This window comes from Peromyscus leucopus, chromosome 12 (genome assembly GCF_004664715.2).
Source record: "Peromyscus leucopus breed LL Stock chromosome 12, UCI_PerLeu_2.1, whole genome shotgun sequence".
Classification (NCBI taxonomy): domain Eukaryota; kingdom Metazoa; phylum Chordata; class Mammalia; order Rodentia; family Cricetidae; genus Peromyscus; species Peromyscus leucopus.
The window spans coordinates 81,433,434-81,459,563 of record NC_051073.1 but is presented as its reverse complement, the minus strand read 5'-3'; the positions used below and the strand labels follow the sequence as shown (position 1 = coordinate 81,459,563).

Genomic DNA, 26,130 nt, shown 5'->3' with positions numbered 1-26,130 from the left:
CTTGACTCCTCTTCCTCTCCCAAGTTGCCTTTGGTCAGTTTTTTTCACAGCAACAGAAAGCAAAGCAAACAAGGACAACAGGAGTACAGAAAAATCTTCATCATACTGATTCAATTTCTTTGCATACATACCCAGATGTATATTCACTGGGTTATATATAGGGTAGTTCTATTTTGGGGTAGTTTTTTGGTCTTTTGAGTTTTTTATTTTATTTTATTTTATTTTATTTTATTTAGAAACCTTAATATTGTAACAAGACACATAAATGACCAAAAGTACAAATCTTTAGTAGACTTCCAAGAAATGCAAATTAAAATCCCAATGAGGAGCTGGAAAAATGATGCCATGATTAAGAGTATTCACTCACTGCTCTTTCAAAGGACCAGAGTTTGGTTTCCAGCTCCCATGTTGGGTGGCTCACTATTTCCTATAACTCCAACTCCAGGAGACCTGATGACCTCTTCTGGCCTCCATGAGCACCCACAAGCATGTGTACACATATACATACACACACAAATAATTAAATAAATGTTTTTTTAATAAAAAACTCAATGAAATATCACTTCATACTGTTAAAGCAGCCATTGTAAAAGCATGCTAAGGATCACTTCCCTCAGTGGCATAGCACTAGTCTGGCATATATAAGTTACCAGCATATATGTTTTCCTGTACCACCAAAATACAAGAGAAAACAACGCTGAACTAACTGGTCGTGAGGACTCCCAAAACACATTCATTGCATTCACCAGCATCTTGACAAATGCCCAACAAATCATACCAAGGCAAACCACAATCAAATGCTTAAAACCAGCAATAAAGAAATCTCAAAAGATCAAGAATGAGACTACTGCAGGCTTGTTGACAATAACTGGAAAACCCGGAAAACAAAGGCATGTTTTCAAAGCTTTAAAAGAAAACCATTTCCAGCCTAAGAGTCTATACAAGTTTTCAGTCGCATGTACTATAAATGCATTATAAAATCATCCCCTTCCCCACCCCTTGTCCCTCTTTCTCCTTCTCCTCTCCCCATCTCAAACTAACCCAAACTGGTGTCAAACTGATAATCCTCTACCATCAGCCCCCTTCATGCTGGGATTACAGGTGTAAGTTACCACACTGCTGATTACATTTTCAGACATATCCAATCTCAAGCAACTATCGTCTATCAAGTTCTTCTCTGAGACTATTGAAAAATACATCTGACCATAATGAGGATGAAAACTGAGAAAATACTTATGTACAGGAGGGCACAGAGCTCCATACAGGATTAAGGTTCATAAATCAATCTCTGGAATGCTAGGGATAGCATCTGGGTAGGAAAGCCCTCTACAGGCTCTTGTGGTGCACACATGTCCCTCTGCAAACATTGTTCTGTGGGATTCTAAAATATCTCGTGTTAAGTCTAGCTGAAGGAAGCAGATGACTAGGGCCATGTTTCCTAAGATTACATCAGGCAGCTAGCCCTTTCTGCTCTTTCTCTGTTGCTATGTGACACCCACCAGATACTTCGGGCAATCATGAGACCATGCAAGCTCTGAGACAGAGAATCCAAATAAACACTTTCTCCTTGAAGTTGTTTTTTTGGTTTTTGTTTTGTTTTGGTTTGTTTTGGTTTGTTTTGGTTTGGTTTGGTGTTTCGAGACAGGGTTTCTCTGTGTAGTTTTGGTGCCTGTCCTGGATCTCACTCTGTAGTCCAGGATGGCCTTGAACTCACAGAGATCCGCCTGCCTCTGCCTTCCGAGTGCTGGGATTAAAGGCGTGTGCCACCACCGCCCAGCTCTCCCTGAGGTTTTTACCTGCGGTCTGTCACAGCTACAAAACAGTAACTAGCACAGATGGTGAGGGGAGACCCCAAGGTGACAACACCCACAACTAGTGAGAATGTTATATTCAAACTGGAGTGGCTAGGAGGTTGAGTTCTAAGAAAATAGAAGGGATAAAATCCCTACTATGTCCAAACAGCTTAACAACAGAAACAAACAACAGTGACCAATTAATTATTAGCATTAAATTAGGTTAAGTGAAAAAATAATAATATGCCAAAAGAAAACAAAAAAAAGCTATGAAAGAAATAATAGTACCCTTGGTCATCAATATTATTGATGTGAAAATGTTGAATACTAGTCACAAACCTCACTATATCTGTACTGGGAGACTACAAGGGCAGCACAAGGAACAGATGGATGGATGTAAGCTCAGTCCAGGAGATCCTGTCACTTTAGAGATGAGCATGAAGAACAAAATCCTCTAGCCAGAGTTAAAGTGGCTGCCCTGAGAAGGTGGAGAGTTGAAGAAGTGGCTGCCCTGAGAAGGTGGGTTAAGATTAAGTGAGAGAGCCGGGCGTTGGTGGCGCACGCCTTTAATCCCAGCACTCGGGAGGCAGAGCCAGGCGGATCTCTGTGAGTTCAAGGCCAGCCTGGGCTACCAAGTGAGCTCCAGGAAAGGCGCAAAGCTACACAGAGAAACCCTGTCTCGAAAAACCAAAAAAAAAAAAGATTAAGTGAGAGAAACGCTTCACTCACCCAATGTCATAAGGAGAACAGAAGAGTTCACACAATTATTCTCACCTCAGGGGGCTCACAGCGCCTGTCATCGTTTGTCAAAGAATGACCACTTGTACAAGAAGCACAATCCGAGATGTCCACGGCCCCCTCACCATCGTCACATTCACTGGGCCCTCCAGGACCTTCCATGTCACTGTTGACCTCCCAGTCAATAAACTGTAATTCATCTAAAAAAATACAATTTTTAACTTTGTTAATTTTACAGCCCTTTAATATTTATTTTGTAAAACTTACTCTCAATGGTTGATGCACGCATAGCACTGGATGATTTTTATAAATACCCAAGTGAGCACTGTACTCCTACCCTCACCTCTGGTCACTATGCCTCCCAATTCTCACCCCCACCTCAAATATAAGTGAATTACTGTTATTCATTTGTTTTTCAATCCTTGTAGGTTCTCCAGCACATTCAAGAAAATAAGATACATACTATTCCTCCTTTCTTACACATCTTGACATTTCTTTAATTAAGATAACAGCTATCTCCTTCTTCTACATAATTCAGTAGTCTAGCGCATCAACAAACCATGGTTTGTTTATATAGTCCATTGTTAGAAATAACTTTTTCAAGGCTAGAGAGATGGCTCAGTAGTTAGGAGTAATGACTACTCTTGCAGAGAACCCAGGTTCAATTCCTAGAACCCACACAGTTTTTAAAAAGTCAGTAATTCCTGTTCCAAGTGGATCCAATGCTCTCTTCTGGCTTCCAAGGGTACTGCGTGCACGTGGTGCACAAACATGCATGAAGGCAAGACATCCATATAAATAAAATAAAAATAAACCTAAAAAAAATAAATTTTTGAAATTAAAATAACTTCTTCAAGTATCTCCAACAAGAATTTTTTCCAGAAGTATCTTTCATCAATAAGAAATTAAACTAATTTAGATTCATTTTTACCTCATAATCTCATTACAACTTTAGCAAATTTTTAAGACAGATAGATAAATTATGCACATGCATTACATGACCAAATGTACTAAATCTAATCTGCTATGCCTAAATAACTGAAAGTAGTTATCACAGATGGACTGAACTGTGAGGCACAATACATAACATAAAGCTTTCCTATAGTTCAAAGTACAAATACTCAAAGAGCTAAGATAATGGATCTATTTACATCTCACTTAGTGGAAGGGCATAGACTCTCTTCTTCCACTAAAGTGAAGGAATAGTTCATTAAAAATGTGTCAGATTTAGTACCTGGCTGAAACTTAAAATGTTAAAGAAAAAATAATAATAATAGTAAAGTTAAAATACAGATGAGGCTGGAGAGATGGCTCAGCCATTAAAAGCACTTGCTGCCCTTACAGAGAAATCAGGTTGTTCCCAGCATCCACACAGTAGCTTACAACTCTGTAACTCAAGTTCCAGATACCCTCTTCTGACCTCCACAGGCACCAGGCACTCATGTGGTGCAGTTACATACATGCAGGCACTCATATATACACACAAAATAAAGTAACAAATAAGATATGGGGCAAAATTTAAAATAACTTTTTTATAAAGCTGGGCATAGTAGAACACACTTTTAATCCCAGCACTTAGGAGGTAGAGGCAGATGGATCTCTGTGAGTTCCAGGACAGCCAGGGCTGTTACGGAGACCCTGTCTTGAAAAATTAAATTAATAACTTAATTAATTTTATTAAATAGATAAATAAATAAATGAATAGCTTTTTTAGTCTGGTAAGGTCTGAGAAGATATGGTAAAAGTCCACTATACTAATTACAAAAAAATTAGAGGTTAAATCACCAGTGAAAAAGTAGGCCTTTACTTCTCACAAGGAAGCCAGGCAGGGTAGTGCACAACAAATTCTCTGAGCTGCTGCATTATCACAGCAGGAAGTCGTGGTGAGCCAGAGAAGAGCACACACAAAACCAGAGCTGCCACCAGCACGGCACACCTGAGGAGCACCCATCACAAACTCTGGCTTTCACTCCACAGAATGAGTGTCTTAGAAGGGTCTGTCATACCAATCCAGATGTCAACAGTCACGATAAAGAAATGGAAGAGAGACAACAGTATTTACTTTGAGGAACCCACAGAAAAACAACATTGCAATGTGGTGAGTGAATTAAGTGATACACCAGAAACAAAATGAGGATTCTGTTACTAACCATAGTAATCCCATTCACTTTACAAATGATGACCGGGTCTTTAATAAACTAAGGGGCTTTGTAAAAGTTCTAAACAACAAAATTATCTGGGTATATGTTCATGTTTGGGGGCGGGGTGGAGGGGCGCACGTGTGTACATATGAGTACGTGCATGTGCAGACCAGAGTCAAGCCTGGGTGGTGTGCCTCAGGCACTGCCCTACATATTTTCTGAGATTGAGTCTCTCACTCACCTGTAATTTATTAAGAAAGCAAGACCTTCCTGCCACTGAGCCCCTGGGATCCACCGAGCTGCCTCCCTAATGTTGAGATTCCTGCACCACCATGCCTGGTTTCTGTTTTATTTTGCTTTGTTTATAGGGTTTCATAGTACAGTCTTGGATGATCTGGAACCTGCTATGTAGACCAGGTGGCCTTGGACTCACAGATCCTCCCAAGTGCTGGGATTAAAAGTGTGTCACCACACCAGGGCTTATGACTTTAAAACCACAGGTTCTGGGTGTTGGACTCAAATCTTGTTTACCAACTGAACTACCTCCTCAAGCCCAAGAAGAGGAATTATTAAGAAAAGAAAAAAAATATTTTGACAATTTTAACTTAGAGTTCTTCCTTCTTAAACCCAATTCTAGACCCTGTAATCAAGACATTCTAATCCTATGTCTGTGATGTTATTTGTAAAGGAAATGAAGAAAGGTTTGGCAACCAGTATACAATTAAACAGAGGCATCCCTAGGTCTGAATTATCAACCGGAGCACTTATAAATGTGCCTCTCTTCACGTGACCTTTTATAAGTCCCAATCATCTAATAAAATGAAGAGATTTCTTAGCTCATGAGATAGAGTATGTATAAAAAGAAGTAACATACTTAGCACCCAGCTTCGTGTCTTAAACAAAATAAAATCACAATAACTGTAGTATTTGTCATTCATTAAAGGTTTAAAAAAAAAAATAGACGACTAGGAAGAGAGAACTGAAAAATGGAGACAGTCCAGCATGGCTTCAAATACTCCAAAGGATCATTTACTCTTTACTACCTGAGGATTAACTTTATAAGAAAGGTCAGTAAGGTGTTAAATAATCTCATTTTTTTAAGTATTCTAGTTTCTAATTTATCGGCTAGTAAGGATGCACATACACTTCTGTGTACGTGTATGTAGAGGCCAGAAGTCAGTGTCAGGTATCTTCTGACATCACTTTCAACCTTATATGTTGAGACAGTATCTCTTCTTAAGTGGATGATTTGATGGCCTGGCTGGTTAGTTTGCACTAGTGATCTTCCTTTCTCTTCCATACCAGTGCTGATGCACACTGTACCCAGCTTTTTTCTTTTTACATGGCGGCTAGCGATCGAGATCAGGTCCTCACACCTGTGCAGCAACATTTTAGTGATGTAGTCATTTCCCCAACCCCTAATTTTTTGTTTCCTGGGACAAGATATCAATAAGGAACCAAGCATGTCTTGGAACTCCAGATGTGAGCCAAGCTGGCTTTGAACTCATAACTATCTTACTTCTCAGTCCCTTAAGTGCAATGTTAGTTCATTTCAAATAATTAGCCCAGAGCATGTGTCCATTTACAAACAGAATGTTAGAACCTACTGAATATCGTTTTCAGTAGAAGAGGGCAGCCACGTTTTAAACAGCAGTTTTATTAAGATATAATTAATATAAAGCACAATTTTTAATATTGAAATCCTGTTCTAAATCATGTAAAAGATTAGCCAAGAGTCTTATCACAGTGAGTTTCAGTCAACAAAACTAAATTACTAATTTAAGAATTATCAGCTTACACACAGTGTAAAATACTACCCTATCAGATAACTACTAAAATGTCAGTGGTAGTTGCCAGAATGGCACCCAAAGTGGCCAATGGATTTTAAGCACTTTCCAGAGATGTCTGAGCAAACCTAACTTTGCTGGAATAACTAAAATGAACTATCAGAGTTAAAGCAACAAGCTTATTTTGAAAGCAATAGTGCTAATTTTGAGAAGTTTTGTTTTAATATAAACACAATACACTATAAAGTATCATCAGAACTGAAACTACTAAGTTACACTTCTACTACATACTGATTGTTGTAGTATTTATTCATTAATAACAAATTAGCCAGGAAGAAGCATGGGTGTGGCATTGCTTAGGAATTAGAAGAAGTGGCTTGGCAATAAAAAGTAAAAAGAGAATAGCAACTAAATCTGAGCGAATCAAACCTAACATATTAAGTACAATGAAACAGAAAAAAAAAAAGAGAAAGAAAGAAAAAAGGAAACACAGGAAGGAGAGGCCACATAATGTAGAGCGAAGTTTCTCTGTGTCCCATCAGGCCTCACGGTCACGATGAATCTCTCCCACTCACGTTCCCACAGCCGCTTATAAAATAATTACACAGAGGCTTATATTAATTACAAAGTGTATGGCCTATGGCTTCAGCTTCTTGCTAGCTAGCTCTTTCATCTTAAATTAACCCACTCCTATTAATCTATATGTTGCCACGTGGCCGCGGCGTTACCCATCTTGTTGCTCCTTCAGCAGCAGGCTGGTGTCTCCTCCCACTTCACCCTTCTTCTCCCTATGTCTCGGCTTGGATTTCCTGCCTGGCTGTAAGCTTTCTTGCCATAGGCTAAAACAGCTTTATTTATTATCCAATGGGAGCCACACAGCATACAGAAAGACATCCAACAGCAACACAGTGGTACAGGTTTGTAATCTCAGTACTTGAGAGGCAAACTGTAAACCACAAGTTTAATTGTAATAGGTGACTAACTACTAACATTTCTTTATTATCTTAAATAGTTTGTAATAATAACTTTCAAGGACTAGCAATTTTGCATTACATTGTTAAATAATATGTATAGGTACAATACATTGAACAAGACTAGAAATGTATGCACAGTATATTCAACAGTAGTATATTCTAACAAAAATAATCTCAAGTTTGTATCAGCATATAAAGGTTCATATCAATGTAAAGTATTTTAAACAAGTAGTTGCTTTTTAAAAGGAGACTGAATAATCTATCCTTTTATACCCTACTATAGTTTCTCCTGAATTTTTTGTTCTCTCTTCTACAGCTGTTCTGTCATCCAGAGCAGTAGGGTTTCTTACAATAGGTTCTTTAATTGCTCTGGGAAGGAGTTTCCTCCATGATAGGAAATGATTGAACCAAATTTGACAAGGAGGCCTGCAAGAGGCCCCCCAAGGCATTTCCCAATGTCAAAGGGTTAACCTGACTGTCCCTTGTTGATCTAAATTTGTAAGTCCAAAGTCAGCCTTTGCCACACCTTCTGCATACTCCAGAAGGGAGAGGTCTTCTGATCACATTATTCCTGGATAAAACAATGTTTCTAGGAACACCCTGTTTACATTCCCTTTTCAGGTGACCTTGTTTACAAAATTGAAACATTTGACATTTTGATTTTTCTTCAAACCTCTGAAAATCACCTCTCTTATCCAAGAATCATCATAGTTATAAGATTCAATATTGATTGTATCTCAGATCCATTCCTCCAAGGGTGTGGATCTTGCCTTTAACAGGCTAATTACCCTTTTGCATTGTACATTAGCATTTTCAAAAGCCAGAGATTCAATTATTATCTGTCTAGCTTCTGAAGTCAATCTTTGTAAGAAATCAGTGAAGGTTTCTTTCGGGCCCTGTATGACTTTAGTAAATGACTCAATTTTCTTTCCTATTTCTTCAATTCTGTCCCAAGCATTCAAGGCTGCCGTATGGCATAAAGAGAGGGTGTGTTCATCATACAGAGATTGCCTTTCTACATTAGCATTTTTAATGTGGGGAAAAATTCTCTCTTTTAACTAATTTCTCCCTTTAAGAATTCGCAATTGTCTCACCAAATCTGCCAACGATAAAGATTCAGATGACGGTGAAGCATGGGGCTGACTGCTCTACATAGAACAGTCAAAGCCCTAGCAGTTTTCAAGGCAGTTACCTAGTGTGGCAGCATCCCAAGGAGGGGTCCAGGGAAAGCCCACAACCCACCAAAGGAGAAGTCAAAGAGACAGCCATCTCCACGGGGTAATGTGCAAAGCAGCCAAAGCGCCAGCCCTCTCCACAGGAGGAGTGTGCGAAAGCAGCTAATTCCTGCAGTTTTGGGAACCCAAAAGCCTACAGAGTTTGCTGCAGATGCGCTGCAACAGAAAAATCCCAACTCACTCAGAGGCTTGAGGAAAAGAAGGGAAAACCTCAGCCAGCAGGGTAGTTACTCCAGTCCTGTGCAGCTCCGGCCTGTGCTGGTGGCTGCAAAGCCACAGGAAAGCAGCTTTTCATGAATTTGTGCCCCAAAAGTTGGACTCCAGATGTGGCACCAATTCTAATTGGTCTTAATAATAAAATCCCAAGCCAGATACTAGGGTAAATGCTGAAAGATCAGAGAGACAAAGGAGCAAGCCACAACCACTGCTTACCTCCCCTGACTCCTCAGCCTGAAAGGGGGTTAAACTCCTGTCTCCGCCCACCTTACATTCTTCTCTCCACTAAGCCATATCACTTCCTGTTTCCTCCTCCCTAGTGCTGGGATCAAAGGCATGAGATCCCAAGTGCTAGTATTAAAGGTGTGTGCCATCACTGTCCTGCTTCTATGGTTAAGTAGTGGCTTAGCTCCATACTCTGATCTCCAGGCAAGCTTTATTTGTTAGAGCACAAAGTATCACCACAGCAAACACAGATTCAAGGCAAGCTCAGGCTACACCCACTCTATCTCAAAATATAAAATGTGAAAACAAAATAAGAAGCCACTATGATATCTATTTCTTAAAGTTGTTATGAGAAATATATAAGGAAATATACAGAGGATACAACTCAGTAAAGTCATAATTCATAATAAATATATAAAATGAATATAAGTTTCTACTACTACTGAACCTTATATTTAACAGAAACAACTTCTTACAAAACTAGGAAATTACCTTCAGTGGCTCCATCTTCTGGACATGAAATTATCCTGCTACAAAACCTGTCTGCTACATAGCCACGTCCATCTCTCTGTAATTGAGGGAGGGTCTTATCTTCGTCTGAGAAATCACTTCCACTTGAACTCCATGTGATATCTGCCACCTCACTAGGACTCTCACCTGCTGTTTCTGCTACAGAAGAAAAGACAAATATCAGCTGACAGTTGTTATTTATCTAAATGAGATTTTATGCATATTAATTAGACAAAACCGCAATCACAAAAACTCTAAAGACAATGAAAACAATGTTGTGGTACATCTTCTTACACAATGTTCCATGAGCAGTCCCACACAGATTCTCTGAATTAAAGCCAAGGACAACAGCTGGAGTTCAAATAAGTTATAAGAGACAAATTAAAACAGAAAGAGATAAGGAAACAGTAATGGACATAGGCCTCAGACCCTAAACATTGTTTACAGAAATATGTTCCTTACTTATATTTTCCAGCTCTCATAAAAAAATTTGTTCCTCAACCTTCTAAATAAATGTGGCTGGGTTTTGTTATTTGCTTGATTCTTATTTTGGAGGGTGGGGGCTGTGGTGGTGGTGGTTGTTGTTGTTTGAAACTTTATCTTGGAATTCCTACCAATATGCTACTTTAAACTCATTTTAGGAGCTGCTATTTTAAAAATGAACCAGTTCTAGGAAATGCTTTACATACCTTTTCCCACTGACCTCTTTCCTAAGCCTTTTATGTCTCTATCTTGGCTTACCTAAAGCCATATTACAAATAGAATACACTGGTACAAACTCTTTGAGCCTTTCAAAATATACTGTGTATCATCTATATAATAAAAAACATTATGAGTCAAATATGTTCTGGTCTGAGAAAATCATTTCAAAAGAACCTCCTGTAATTAAATGCAAGTAGCAATTTATTTAACATTTAGTTTTCTCCCAAAACTGAATATACAACTCCAGAAAAATACATAAACTACATTTATTTTAAAAAGCACACCTTTTTCCATATATCATATTTTAAAAATTAAACACAAACTGAAACAAATATAAGAGCATTTGGCACTAGTAGAAAGAAATATATAATTCTGCACTACTAGTAGATATTTCAAAAAGACTTCTGCCAATTTATTGTATATGACAGTGTTTTATAAATTTTTTTTTGGGGGGGGGGGTTTCGAGACAGGGTTTCTCTGTGTAGCTTTGCGCCTTTCCTGGAACTCACTTGGTAGCCCAGGCTGGCCTCGAACTCACAGAGATCCGCCTGGCTCTGCCTCCCGAGTGCTGGGATTAAAGGCGTGCACCACCACCGCCTGGCTGTTTTATAAATTTTAAAGGGACATTTTTGCATAGAAAAATAAAACACAGGCTATGGAAATAGCTCAATCATTAGAGGGTTTGTCTAGAGTGCATGAAACCCTGAGTTCAAACCCTCAGCATTCTCTAATAGAGCACAGTGGTGCGTTCCTGCTTTCCCAGCACTCCGGAGGTAGAGGCAAGAGGATCAGCCTCAGTTACACAGCAAGTTCAACATCAGCCTGAGTTACATGAGACATCTCAAAAGAGGGGAAAAGAAAAGAAACCTGTGAAGGGAAATGAAATGATAATATGGCTTAGAATGTTTAGTCTCTGGATCATATAGTTACTCCAGCACACAGAATTTTGGGCAAGCACACACACAGCTCTTTATGCCATCAGACATAATAGCAACTGTCGACATTAACGGAGTACCTTGGAAGTAGGAATTTTACCTATCTTCCTAGCTCACTTAATACAATGACCAAGAAAACCCTTAATCTTAGGCCTATTTCCCAGATGCAGAATCTGAGATTTGAGCATTTAGCTTGTTTTCCCAAGATCAGTGAAGACTGAAAAACCTCTTCTAACACATCTCCATAGAGATGGGAAGATAATAGTAACCTGTTATATATACCCACTCTTCTCCATTACAACCAACTCTAATTTTACTAGCAGCAATATGCACATATAAAAATCCCTACCTCCATCACACCATCTTTAGTGGAGATAATTGGTAATCTATGTGACAGGTTCTAGCCAAGGTCCTACAAAATGTCTATCTTCCCAAAGAAAGCAAAGTTCATTGGATGAAAGCCAACATTCTCCTCAAGAATTTGACCTAAAATACCAAACTATCACCTTTCACCCAATAGAACCAACCCCATATCAACATAACAGAGCTCAAAATAGCTGGACTCTGGATGTCTTCCTGCAAGAGATAACATCAGTCCCTTTTTTATGAACACAGTTTCCTTGTATTTATAGTTAGAAAGTATCTATAACTAATGCACCAAGCAAAAAAATTGCAGTTTGTAGCAGTGGTTCCTATAGTGTAAGTCATATATTTATGTGAATATTTTTATGGTATCAGAATTCAAACCAGACCATGTGGTTCCTCAATTATTCATTATTGAGTTCTAAACCTGAGCTATCCTATTAGATTAATGGTTCTCAACCTTCCTGATGCTGTGACCCTTTAATACGGTTCTTCATGTTGTGTGACCTCAACCATAAAGTTACTTTCACTGCTACTTCATAATTGTAATTTTGCTACTTATTAATCATAATGTAAATATCTTTTTTTCAATGGCCTTAGGTAATCCCATGAAAGGCAGTTGATTCTGCTGCTAAAGTAAACCTAGTAAGGACACCAAAATGTTAGTAGTCCCCAGTAAGACAAAGAAGAACAGCATAGACTATGACAGAGATGAAAAACAAGTTCTCAAACATACCTTTTACATTGCCAACCGTGAATATACAAACTATCCAAACTGTGCGATATGGTGATATTTTATTTGTGCTGAAATGTGATTTTATTTGTATGTTAATAAATAAAGTTTCCTGGGAGTCAGAACTAATAGCAAGCCATTTAGCAGAAGTCTGGCAGTGGTAGCACAGGCCCTTAATCCAATCACATGGCAGGCAGAGTCTGTGTGTTCAAGGACATAGCCAGCTTGGTGACACACACATCTTTAATCCAAGTACCAACCATAGAGACCTGGAGGTCTGTATAGACAGGCAGTGACGAAGAAGTCATGTGGTTGGGTTTACAACCAATGAGAAGGCAGAACAGAAAGTCAATAAAAATACAAACACACAGGAAGTAGGTCTCTTAGGGGAAGGAAGGCAGCAGCTGGTAAGCTAAAGGCTATTCCCTAGTGCTCTGACCTCTTGGGCTTTTAACCCTTTATTTGGCTCTATGTTTCTTATTTAATAAGACTGTTTAGAATTACATCTACAGTGCGACATCGTAAAAGGATGAAAAAAAAAAATCACAGAAAAATAGCCTTAAGCTTCATCTGTCAATAAATGAGCATATTAGGGGTCAGGACTTCAGTTCAGCAGTAGAATGCTTGCCTATAAATCTAAGGACTCCAAAGTTACGGTCTCTAAAAAGGGGTAAAATAATTTAATAAATAAATAAATAAACACAATATTGTTACCTTTCTTTGGACTTGGAGATAATTCCAGGGACTTTCCAGTAATAGCTGTCTTTTCACTTGCTAATGACTGTAGGCAAAATAATAAAGATAATTTAACATATGGTTCATGTGAAAAAAGGCTAAACACCAGTACTATTTTGTAAAATATTCAGTAATAAATTATACCATCCTTGATGTATTCTTCTGCTTTTCTTTTTAATATTCACCAACTGAGTATTCCTAAAACATGTAGTCCTTGCAGACACACAAATTATTTTCATATTTTCCTAGACTCTAAGCGGAATTGTTGAAACATTTCACATAATAGTCAATGTTAATGATTTCTCATATATATGACTAACCACTCATTACTACCTATAACCATATTATCTTTAGTTTATAAAAGCATTCCTCTGTAATTTATAAGATATACAAAAATTAACTGGAATTCAACTGACATTCCATAAATATAATCCTTATAAATAGTAGTATGCTCAATAATTTCAAACCTGTCAGCATTCTCGGTGTGCATTCTTCATTTTCAAAAAAGTAGAAAGACTCTACAGAGACTATGGAGGGAAATACTAACTTGACCCAACTATTAAAGGAACTCAAGGCATGAAAAAGAAAAGTAGTGCTTTGAAAAATAAGAGAATTCCAAAGAAACTAGCTACAATAGCTAGATACCTGGGATCTTCTGCAATCATGAAAACAATTTCATAGCTCTCCTACCAGGGTCTCAGAAGTGTCCTGAAATCCCTCTCCACACTTGAGCCATGCTTTAGAGAGAGAGGCAGCTGCTTCCACTGTCTTCAAATTTGCTCTTCTTGACTGCTGTGGCCTCTCTTCTAGAAAGGATGGGTGCTCTACACGCCAATTCCTTTTCCTCTGCAGAAGTGATTATTAAAGAAAGAAAGAAAATCAACTTGTTATAAAAATTAACAATTTAGAACCCAGGAATGGTTATAGTAAAAACATAGCTTTTGAATGTTATCAGAATCTTCACATGGATATAGCAACCAGATAGCAAAACCAAAAACCCACTGATAATTGGTCAACAAATGTCAAAGTAAGAGTGAGGCCAGACCACCACCAATCCTATAATGAGCATAGTAAAAAATGCCTTTTAGACATGTACAAGCAGCTTAGTCAAGAACCCCACTACAACCAAGGCTGCACCTGATCACAAGAATTCAGTGATGTCACTAACACAAGATAAGCAGTGTTAGTTATTTAGCTGCGTTGTGTTCTTACCCTGCAAGGAAATGTCATGAAACACGACAGAATCCGCTTATAAGAGTTTATTAGAGATAAAAGGACAGAGTGCGCAGAATTGGCTAGGCGGAAGTGTCCGCCTGGTAAATGCGACCGTGTGGGCGTGTTGTGAACCCTTCAAGCAGGCATAGTCCTAGAACCCCATGATGTCCATTAGACAGTATATATGCAGAGACAAAGAGCAATGGTGTGGAGAGATGCCACTTTGATCTGCCCTGCAGCTGGAGAGTCTCCCCCAGGATCCTGACCCTCCAATCAGAGACTTCTGTTAAAAACTGGACCTGATCTTCAGCTAAGATACATCGCACAGGTAAGCAGCCTTGGGAAGATAGGCTTAGGACCGTAATTACGAATTTAGAGTATGGACTTGGCACGATAATCCTCAGCATAACAAAATATAACTTTTGTTATACTAACTGTGGATATCTACCTTCTTGCAGTTGACATAGTCAGCAAGATCTTGGACGATCCTTAGAAAAGGTGAAATGAAGGTGGCTTCCTGCTATTCCAAGGACATCCCCAGACTCGCCCCAGGGAGAAGGGTAAATTCCTTCCTGACTGCAGGACTTCCCTTCACAAAGGCACAGGCTTCTGCCTTAAGACCGGGTAAGTAGCAGAGAGATGGTAGCAGGAAGGAAAAAATGTAGCATGAACTAACTCCCACAAAGGCAAGGGCGTGCAGCAGGAGCAGTTCTCTCAGTTACATGAGGGACTGGATAGCCAAGAGAATAGTTGAAGGACAGATCTTATTTGAAAAGCCGGCAAATCAGGCCTACTCTACCAGCAACCTAAATTTGTACTTCAGAAAAAGAGAAGTCAAATTCCTCTATTATTTGGCAAACACATTGACAAAATGAAGAGAGTGATATGAGGAACTAAGAAAATGGAATGTAAAGGATGAGAACAGTCCTGAGGGTAGATGGGACAGAAGATGTCACTTGGTTCTTTCTTAGTACCTAGACTCAAGAAAGAACCTAAGATTGATAATCTATTGTCCACCCCAGTGTTCAGTGAGCCCTTGTTAGAGAGGGCAGACCCCTCAGAGGTCCCCAGGTTCTTATGCAAAATAATTAAAGACATTGACTCTGATAGAATGAAAGACAAACAGCTAACTAGAAACTTGGCAGAAAAATGGAGAAACAGCCCATTCAGAGAGGACTTGGATGCACCTGATAAGGTCCTAGTCAGCTGCCTCAATGACACCAGGATCTCTCTACCAGTGACTTCCAGTGAAGTTAGGACTACTCCTAGTTGGTCAACCAACAATATTCCTGAAACCACTGAAGTAGAATCCAGACCATTTACAAGGACAGAGCTACAGCAAATAAGACAAAATTTTACACAAAGAGGAGATAAAGACACAACCAATGTAGCCTGCTTATGGGAAAAGCAGCTGATACAGTAATGTTAATCTCAGAAGAAATGAAGGGAATCAAAGGGACACTAGAAAATTCCCACATATTTAAACATCTGGAATGAATTTTAGATACAACCAGAGAGGAAATCCACCCTTTATTGGATTGGGTAACGCTTCACGGAGGCAGGCTTCCCCCACCCTTGATCTAACTCAATTCAAGGCAGAAGGACAACGGAAAAATATGAAAAAAGCCATTGAACTGGCTAGAAAGTTGGGTATACTTTACTTAATTTACCATAACAGCCCAACACCACAGGCTGTGCCACTGCTCCCAGGCATAAGGAAAATTCTAATTAAGGGCACCCCTCCACATGAGAATGGCACTGATATCAACTCTAGCCAACTGCCAAACTGTTGGAGACACTATTAACTTCTTCAAATAGACTAGAGAACTGAAGACAGATAACATAGTATCCCTCCAGTCTAATATACAGAATCCAACCCAAACCAGCACCATGGAAACTCACGTAAAAGGTGGCCCTTTTTTAGGCAGAGGCAGAGCAAGACCACACATAACCCTACATTCTTTCAAAAAAATTGGTGATGTAAGACCATTTGGAAGATGAGATCAGATACCAGTAAGACAGCCACAAGGGAAAGATTCAAAAACAGATTCCTAGGCAGACCAAAGAATGTATGGAATCAACAACCCTGGAATCAAGGAAGGACACCAGACCCTTCATGCAGATCCCAACAATGATCAGGGAACTGGTCCAACAGATAAATTGGCTGGAAATACAGGAAGTGAGGTGACAATTTGCAACCCCTACCTCCCCTTACCAAATCCCCAAAACTATGTAATTATTGAAGGAGTAGCAGGAAAACCATTTAAAGCAGGAATAGAAAATATTAGTCTATAATTTATCTCTAAATAGTTCCACACTATTTACACCAGCACCTAACTGTGTCCTAGGGATGGATGTCATACCAAAATTATTTCCCCAATGGCATTACATTAAAAAACCTAAACCCAGGTAGAGGCAGGTAGGCCCGGCAGCGGCCGGCAGAGGCGGGTTGGTCCGGCAGCAGGTTGGTCCGGCGGCGGCCAGTCTTTTCTGTGTCAAACACACAGATTGCAAGCCCAGTGCCACTTTGAGATCTTTGGCAGCAGTTAACTCTGCAGCTCACACACGATTGAGCCTGTATAATAACGAGTAAGGGTAATGCCTCAGGGGCACTCACCAACCTAAGACAGAGCACTTCTGTGGCCTGGGCAGGCGTCTCCATGACAGGTAAGGTAACCTGCTGACATCCCATGCAACCCAAGTCAGAAGCTCATTTTTTAATAAAAGGGGGACCTGTAGGTCCCTGGCCCCCATTTTGGGTAACTGTTGCCTTGCTTGCAGACCTTGACCTTGATATCCTCCCTATGCTAATTCCCTGCCAAGTTCCACCCTCCTGAATGCTTAAGAGAAGTTCCTTGTCTGTGTATCCTGAATAATTGGTGTTAACAGCTTAGATACAAGATTGTAAAACATCAGTAGCAAACTCCTGCCCTCCGGGGTTCTCCCATTGTGCTGTAAGCCTGTATTTAAGACCTCTTCCTTCCTTCAATAAATGACATTCGGCATTTAAAATAAATAAATATATATATATATGTATATATATATTTGAATGAATACTGCGAATGTAATCTATGAATACCACAAATGTGATTAATATCATGAGTTTAATTAATGAATATCATGAGTGTAATTTAAAAAATAAAAATTAAAAAAAAAAAGTTACCAACTTTACAAAGAAGTTTGTAAAGGGCAGTTACAAACGTGGAAATATATGACTAGGCAGTTTCCTGAAGGAAAAAAAAAAAAAATGACACTGAGATTTTAATATGTAAGAGTGTGTGCAGATAATAAATCACTGCAAAATAAAAAAGAATCTTAAACCCTTGGACTGTAACATCACCAAGTACAAATTCCTCTTATAGAGTTCCCTAAAATCAAGGGATCATTTACCAAGCAGTACCCTATCAAGGGAGGTGAAGAAAACATGACTGACACTGTAAATAAATTATTGAAGGAAGATATTATTGAACCTATACAATCTTTCAATTTCATAGTCTTGATTGGCCAGTAAAGAAGCCAAATGGTCAGTGAAGAGTCACAGCAGACTATAGGAATATTAATCAGCTTTCTCTACAAATGCCAGGAAGTTTACCTGATGTAGAAGATATAGTCTTAAAGATTAGGAATTACAACCCAAAATTCTTTGGTAACATAGACTTATCAGACATGTTCTTTAGCATACCACTCCATGTGGACTCTGAGACATTACTACTTTTACCTGGAATAATAAACAACACAGATTCAAGAGTGCCTCAAGGCTGTAAGAATGGCCTGATCATTAGGCATGTGACACTAAGATGGTCACTGGAAAAGCTACAAATAAGATTGCTTACTTTTACGCTATGCATATGATACTTGATTTGCAGAATGCAATAAGGACACTGTTCAAAACTGTATGAAGACAGTAATTGATACCCTGGTACATGATGGCTGGACCATTAATAAAGACAAGGTGAAAGGGCCAGATACCTCAACCAAGTTTCTAGGGGTGTTATGGACATCTGAAGGAACCAAGGTCCTTTATAGCTTATTGTACAAGATTCTAAATATCCCCCCACCCAGGGACAAAACCCAGATGCAACACCTAATTGGTGTGTCTGCATACTGGAAGAACCATATACCATATTTACAGATTATCATGAAACCCCTCTATAAGGTTACTAGAAAGGCAGCTGATTTCCAATGGGGACAGAAACAAAGAGAAGTTTTTGCAGGTGCCAGTAAGCTCATCTCTAAGCATGCAACCCTGACCAATACTGAACAAGATGATGCCTTAATTGTGGATATCTATGGATATCATATTTATTGGTGAATGTAGAAACTGGGAACTCTTCATAAAGCAAAAGGAAATCCACCAACAGTTGGCTGTTGGCTTCTTCTGCAAATACTTCTCATATGTGGAGAATACTCTCTCTTTGAGAAACAAATCTGGACATTTTATGAGGCATGAAGAACCCTATATTATGTCATTGCCAACCACCCTATGGTCATAAGGATGCCCATTCCAATGACGAATTAGATCCGCTCAAAGGCAGAATCCTTCACAAGCTTAGCCATGGAAGGAAAGGTATTACAGTGGAAATGGTAACTGTCGAATTCCTTTATGACCAGGATGTGGTAGCAAAGGGGTCTGTGCCTTACTGCACTGAGGAAATAGCTCAGTTGCCTATAATCCCTGTCCCTAAACCATTCAATCCTACCCCAAAATTGGCACCTATTGAACTGTGGTGACCAACAGAATGATCACAGCATTTAGCTAATGCATGGTTTACTGATGGCTCATCAAACACCGATAAAAACAAAACTAAATGGAAAGCAGCAGCCTATAGACCAGGGGATGGAATGGCTATTACTGAGGAAGGAACCACCAAATCAGCACAACATGCTGAAGTAATAGCAGCACTACTGGCTAGAAGACAAACAGCTAAGGAAGGCAAAAGGAAAATCTGTATATTCTCTGATTCATGGTCTGTGGGCAATTGTATAGCTATATGGTCATCAAATAGAAAACCATTTAACTGGCAGATAGATGGCAAAGATAATTTAGTCAGGGGAGACACGGATGGAAATGGCAAAATTTAGCAAAGGCATCAAATTTTATGTCGCTCATGTAGACACCTATGCAGGCAATACAGATAAGACATCCAAAAATAATGTAACAGTGAACAAATTGGCATCATGTTCAATTAAAACTAGAATATTAAAACTTGCTAGGGAACAAATTCAGAATAAAACATCCATTATTACCAACCCAGTTGGTAAACTTGACAGTTTACCCCTAACACTTAAAAAATGAGGGGAAATGGAGAATCAAATTAAATCAAGACAACCCTATGAAAATAACTATTAAAAGGAACCCAGACTGGAAAATTAAGAAACCTGAGAATGTTAGCATAATTAGTACAGAAGAAATCCTAGGATTACATAAAACATTTAGACATATAGGCACACATGCTTTGTTCCAATGGTTTGATAAAATGAAAATCAAGTTTCTTGGCAGGCCTGTAAACAGACCATTAGAGACTATCATCTTCGTCCAAAACTTCAAACTAGATTTAGATATTGAGTACCAGCTGTAACATGATCTCCTAAACAACTTAATTACAAATTACAAATAGATTTCATTAGATCCTTGAGTACTCACAGGGGCCTATATGTAACATAAATCTTAATAAAAAACAAACCCAGAGCCAGGTATTGGGGTGAAAGCTTTTTTAAAAGATCAGAGAGACAGAACAAGCCACAGCCAACCTCACCTCCCCAACTCCTCAGCTGGTCCTGTTTCCTCAGACTGAAAACCCAGAGGGGATATCAGCTGAACTGCTTAAAAGCCTCTAGTTCCTGGTCCTCATGCCTTATATACCTTTCTGCTTCCTGCCATCAAGTGCTGGGATTAAAGGTGTGTGCTACCATTCCTGGCTCTGTTCCCAGTGTGGACTTGAACTCACAGAGAACCAAAGGATCTCTGCCTCCCAAGTGATAGGATTAAGGGTGTGTGCCACTACTGCCTAACCTCTATGTCTAATCTAGTGGCTGGCTCTGTCCTCTGATCCCCACATAAGTTTTATTTATTAGAGCACAAATAAAATATCACCACACTTATATGTTTGCACCTTTGTAGATGTAAGTTGCAGGGGTTGGATTAGAAAGTCATAGACAAGACCAGTTGATAACAATATATACACTCTGATGCTGGATAGCCAGATTATGGCTGCCTAATAATTATTGAGTCAAATCAAGGAACACATTTTACAGGATGTAAGGTCCAGAGGTGGTCCCAGACTATGGACATACAATGGGACTTCCATCTAGCAGCTGGCAATATAGAAATATGGAATGGACTGCTTAAAACCAAGTTATTACAACTCAAAGACACTCCCTTGAAAAAACTGTTAAAATTGAATGCTGTGAGTTAAATACTAGATCAGACTTAGCTACAACCATCACCAGATATTCCTGGACCATGTAGAATAATTCCCCCTTAATGTGTTTACATGAATAGTAATATTAGAGACTTAAATGAAACAAGTTATGCCACCCAGAACAGGCAATACCATCTGAACCACAGACAAGAAGGGAAATCTGAACCTTAGAAAATTAGATGATCTACAAGCATAATGTGTCTAGGACCTAATCTAATACATTAAATTTGCACACTTTCATAAGGACAGTAATAGTCTTAGGATTAATTTACTCAGCACTGGTGCTAACTGGGCATTATACCTTCTGCACAGACAGGGAGGGAAACAGCACATGGCAAGACAGGGCCATAACAAATTACACTCTATGCCCCATAGAAACTTTAACCAGAAAACACAAGAGAACACAAGATGGAACAACACCATGCTATCAATTTGCTGGGGCAAGCCTCCTAGGATATTGTTCCTGGGATTCCTCCTGTTGAATTCTATAATTTTAACATTACCAAATAAACCAAGCTCTGGCTCTTTGGCAACACCAAAAAATGGTTTGTTTCACCATCACCAACATCATTGAGCTCATCAGAATTGAAGAGACATCGTCACCTTAATCAACAACCATATCCACAGCAAAAAGAATAATGAATGAAGCAACCACCACCATACAAACAGCTACCACAACCAATAAACAAAGAGCAAAGTATGATATTAGTGACATATCACCACCACGCCTTGGATGGATTCCTACTAGAATACTGGGGCCATGAAGACTTCTTCCCAAACCTCACATATGCCAGCAATGCATTCTATGCTCAATATGCTCATTGTGAAGTTGTTGGGAATACAGTTTGGTAATAGCTATTGTGAGGCATGGAGAAAGGCTAATGCCCATTTTAAACCAATTTTGAGAGCCATAGTCACCAATGACCAAGAAGAAGCAAAACACCAATTTTAAGGAAAGAAACCCACTGAAATGCCATTTAACACAGGTTTGGAGAAATATCACAGTAGCATCAGCCATCTATAATTTCCACTGGAGAGAAATGTCTCTTTGCCCCATACATATGGCAGATGAACTCTGCTTGGCTACCAATACAACAAAATTACTGGGATTGCATGTGAAATTTTTTACAATTATCCAGATTGGGACCAGAATGAGGAGCCAGGTTACCTGACTGAGGAGACATCAACATCAACCAAAACAAACCCATGTAAATCCAAATGGCAGAACTGTACCCTTTACCCAGACACTGACAGAAGAACAGCATGGAAGCATTTTCTCTCTTGGAATACTATACCACCCCCATATGGATTCAAATGCACAAATTCACTTCTTGGATTATACCCACAGCTGCATAGGCCAAATGTGACTGTATAGTGTATGACTGAATTTCCCAACCTACCCTACTATGGTAAGATGGGTGTACAAAATAACCATCTGATATGAAAGGCAGAAAATGATTTATCTCAACCTGACTGGCTGGAATCTGCAGCATTGGGGACACAACATTACAGATTTTCCATTGACCTTAACTGACCTGCTGCCACAAGCCTTAGCATCTTATTATATTGAAACCTCACCACCTGAGAATCCATGCATACACTTGGACACACCATTCCTGCCTGTTATTCTTTAGAGCTCAGATTATACTGTAGCACAGCCACCCATTTTGTATACAGACATGGCTTATATACACCACAATTTTTGATGCAAAAGGCCTCAACTCCCACAGTAGGCTCTCTGGGATAGGTACCAACTGATACAAACTGGGCTAATGTGCTGACTAATATCACCTCTTATTTATGGTACCACTTCTCAATTGAATCACACAAATCACACTGGGCTGGTGAAGGCAAGTCGATTCAAACTGCCTCACAGTTCATCAATGGCTCCAACTTAACTGGACCACCAATAAACAAGGTTTAATACAACATCAAGAAATCAGCATGTCTAAATAGTAGAAGAGATAATGGAGTAACCCAACTGACCAACCAGTCCTTTTCATACATAACTCTCAAAAGATTTACAACTTTACAACTACATTTACTGACGCTCTTTTAAGAAGAGTGAAACCAAAAGAACAATGGACTCCACTAACTATCAATGATACACTGAAACCCATCTTTAAAATCACAAAAAATGTGATTGGTATGATATTTAGATTTAACTATACTTCCTTCCCTACAAGGAACTTAGTCCACTTGCTAAAGGAGAGCTTTTGGCTTTTTTATACATTATATTAGCCTTTTGGGCATGTAAATTCCTTATGATATGTTTGGCTTGTTTAATAAACTTCATTTTAGGAGGAACTATAGCAATGAGCTCCAGAGACTACTATCTCACCAGATAGAACAAACCAGCTATGTGTGATTACTGCAGACACATTTGTGTAAAATGTGACTGGAAAAACTTCTTTAGATGTTTCGTCTCGATGGTGACATCTCAGGCCAAGAATATTGTATTCCGAATTCTTGGTTCCACCCCACCAAGTAATTGTTGTTTTTGACAAGAGAGAGGGTCTGTATACATTGGTCTTAGGCCCAAGATGGACAGCTCCAGAGACTCACCAGACTTCTTGATGCTTTATATTCATCATCTACTTTTTCATAATATTAGCATACACAAAACTGAGAAATAACATTGAAGATAATTATGAAGCTTACTGGACTCTTTTTTTTAAAAAAATTTATTTATTATGTATACAGAAGAGGGTGCCAGATCTCATAGATGGTTGTGAGCCACCATGTGGGTGCTGGTATTGAACTCAGGACCTCTGGAAGAGCAGTCAGTGCTCTTAACCTCTGAGCCATCTCTCCAGCCCACTTACTGGACTCTTATTTGCTCTTTTTATTAATAAAAGAAGAAACATCTGTCCCACAGCCATGACCAATGTGCTCCTACTTGACACTGATCAAGTTAGGATGATGCTCTACTATGCTTGGCTTAGCTCAGAGTCCTACAGTTCCAACCCTGCTATGCCCCCTTGCATTTGGAAGCTGCAGACATGAAGATTTCTAAACAACCCAGGCTTATGCTAGGGCAGAGAGTTGCTCTCTGAAAACTGACAGTGGAGCACATTGCTGAGGACAACATCCACACAGCACACATACAGAGGTCAAGCTGGTGACTGCATGGAGCCTTCACCTCTATGTTCTAGTCTCTTTAGCAAGAGAAGATGCTCCGTAAGCCTGATGGTGCAGACTGTGGAAGTGGCCAACCAATGCTTGGTTAAACGTAAGGCCATCGCCATAAGAGGGAGCCCATGCCCTACACTTTCTGGATGGCCAGGAAACAGAGACTGGATAGACCAGAGACCTAGGGTAAAACCAAATACAACTGGCAAACAAAACAAAATAAAACAAACAAAAAAAACTAAACAAAACAAAAATCAATGAAATGAAATGATTCCTAGTGATATTCTGCTATACTCATAGATCAGTGCCTTGTCCAGTCATCACCAGAGAAGCTTCCTTTGGCAGCAGATGGGAGCAGGTACAGACATTATATTATATCCACAGCCAGACATTATACATACAGTCTAATGTAGATGAATTTCTAAATGGTCTTATTAAATAAAAAGCACAGAGCCAAATATAAGGGTGAAAGCCTTAGAGAAATGAGAAAAATAGGGAAAGCCACCAGCCAACCTTACCTCACCAACTCTGCAGCTTACAAACACAAGTTACTTTCTGTCTACCCACGTCTGTATGCCTTGCTGTTCTGCCATCTGATTTGCTCTCGGTCCAGCTACATCACTTCTTCCTACACAGCTCTGTCACTTTCCGTCTGTCTGTAGAGACCTCCAGACTTCCATGGTTAACTAGTGTTGGAATTAAGGCATGTGCCACCGCACCTGGCTGTTTCCAGTGTGGCCTTGAACACACAGAGATCCTGCCTACTAAGTGATAGGATTAAGGGGCATGTGCTACCACTGCCTGACTTCTTTGTTAATTATAATGGCTGGCCTTTTTCCTCTGATCTCCAGGCAAGATTTATTTATTAAAGCACAAATAAAATATCACCACATTTCAGCACAGATAAAATATCACCATAGTCTAAACTCGAGGTCTCCACTGGATCTCTCTCTAGGATGAAGAAGGGGCAGAAAGACTGTAGGAGTCAGGGGCAATCAAGCAGAACAAGGCCCACCGGATCAACTAAGCAGGGCTCGCGCAGGCTCACAGGGACTGAACAGAAAGCACAGGGCCTGCATGGGTCTGCACCAGGTCCTCTATGTACATGTGAAGGCTGTTAGCTTGGTGCTTTTGTGGGACTAACAGTGAGAGCAGGTGTATCTCTTCATTCTTTTGCCTGCTCTTTGGACTCTTCCTCCTACTGGGTTGCCTTGTCCAGCTTTTTTGAGGGCTTTTGCCTTGTCTTACTGTACCTTGTTTTGTCCTGTTTGACTGTCATCTCTTGGAGGCCTGCTCTTATCTGAAGAGGAAACAGAGGGGAGTGGACCGGGGGAGGAAAGGTGGTGGAGCTGGAAGGAGTGGAGGGAGGGGGAACTGTGGTCGGGATGTACCATCTGAGTGAAGAATCTATTTTCAATTAAAAAAAAATTGTAAACCAGTAGCCGACATTTCAAAGCAAGGCAAAACATAGCTATACTACTCAGTAATGAAATAACAAAACTTTAGAAAGAAATAAAATAAAATTTGAATATCTCTTAACATGAAAAAAGATGAATGCAAAATGAGTTTAAGTACAAATGCAGACTACTAATAATGTCTTGGGGAAAAATAGAAGGTGAAAAAAACAATTTTAAAAGTCTGCCTACACATCTTACTATGGCTTACAGGTGGGCTCTCCCTGACTTTCTTCGTACTTTTTCTATGAAAACCTCATGAAATTGCTACTTTTCTGAAACATATTGTTCTGGGAAATCTGAATCCATCTTCCTGGACATGCATGGTCACTCATTTTTGGGTCCAAGAAACAAAACAAAACAAAGCAAAACTATTTCTTTTGAGGTGAAAGCTGTTTCTGCACTGATATCCCCCAAGAAAATAATACATTTTTTCACTGAACAATCAAGCAGACTGGCACAAGGCACCACCACAGGGCCTTCTCGGTCCAACTCTCTGGCACTGACTTAGCTGGTAGATGAGTTCGTTCTGTGGCTTGGATCTCACTTGATAAGACAGATGTTTGTTTCACAGGTTTATTCTAAGATGTGCTTGGGTGGTTCTATTCATTTTGAACATTTCTGTTTGTTTCTTTGCTTTAAAATATCTGGTTTAAGATATCAATTTGTTTTGTTTGCTTTAGAAGTAGTTTGATTCCTGACTTTTCTAATGTTTTCAGATTTGTTCACTTTCAGACCTTTAACTGGTTTCTGATCTGTTAGTTTTTGGTTTGTATGCTTTCAGAACATTTGATTTGTTAATTGGTTAGCATCTGGCTTT

At 39.4% G+C, this 26,130-nt stretch overlaps 1 protein-coding gene across 9 annotated transcripts in view; it reads right to left on the bottom strand.

The window, feature by feature from the left end:
* Spidr (scaffold protein involved in DNA repair) overlaps nucleotides 1-26,130 on the bottom strand; it is a 280,374-nt gene that overhangs the window by 239,488 nt on the left and 14,756 nt on the right. For 4 of the 9 annotated variants that reach the window (XM_028893301.2, XM_028893303.2, XM_037209972.1 and 1 more), the window contains exons 2-5: nucleotides 13,778-13,933; nucleotides 13,067-13,133; nucleotides 9,602-9,778; nucleotides 2,568-2,731 (exon numbers count right to left, since the gene is read on the bottom strand). In XM_028893301.2, coding sequence (XP_028749134.1) covers nucleotides 2,568-2,731; nucleotides 9,602-9,778; nucleotides 13,067-13,133; nucleotides 13,778-13,933 — 564 coding nt within the window. Of the gene's footprint in view, nucleotides 1-2,567; nucleotides 2,732-9,601; nucleotides 9,779-13,066; nucleotides 13,134-13,732; nucleotides 13,750-13,777; nucleotides 13,934-26,130 lie in introns of those variants that run through there. The other 5 variants (XM_028893302.2, XM_028893304.2, XM_037209973.1 and 2 more) reach the window with 4 other exon arrangements.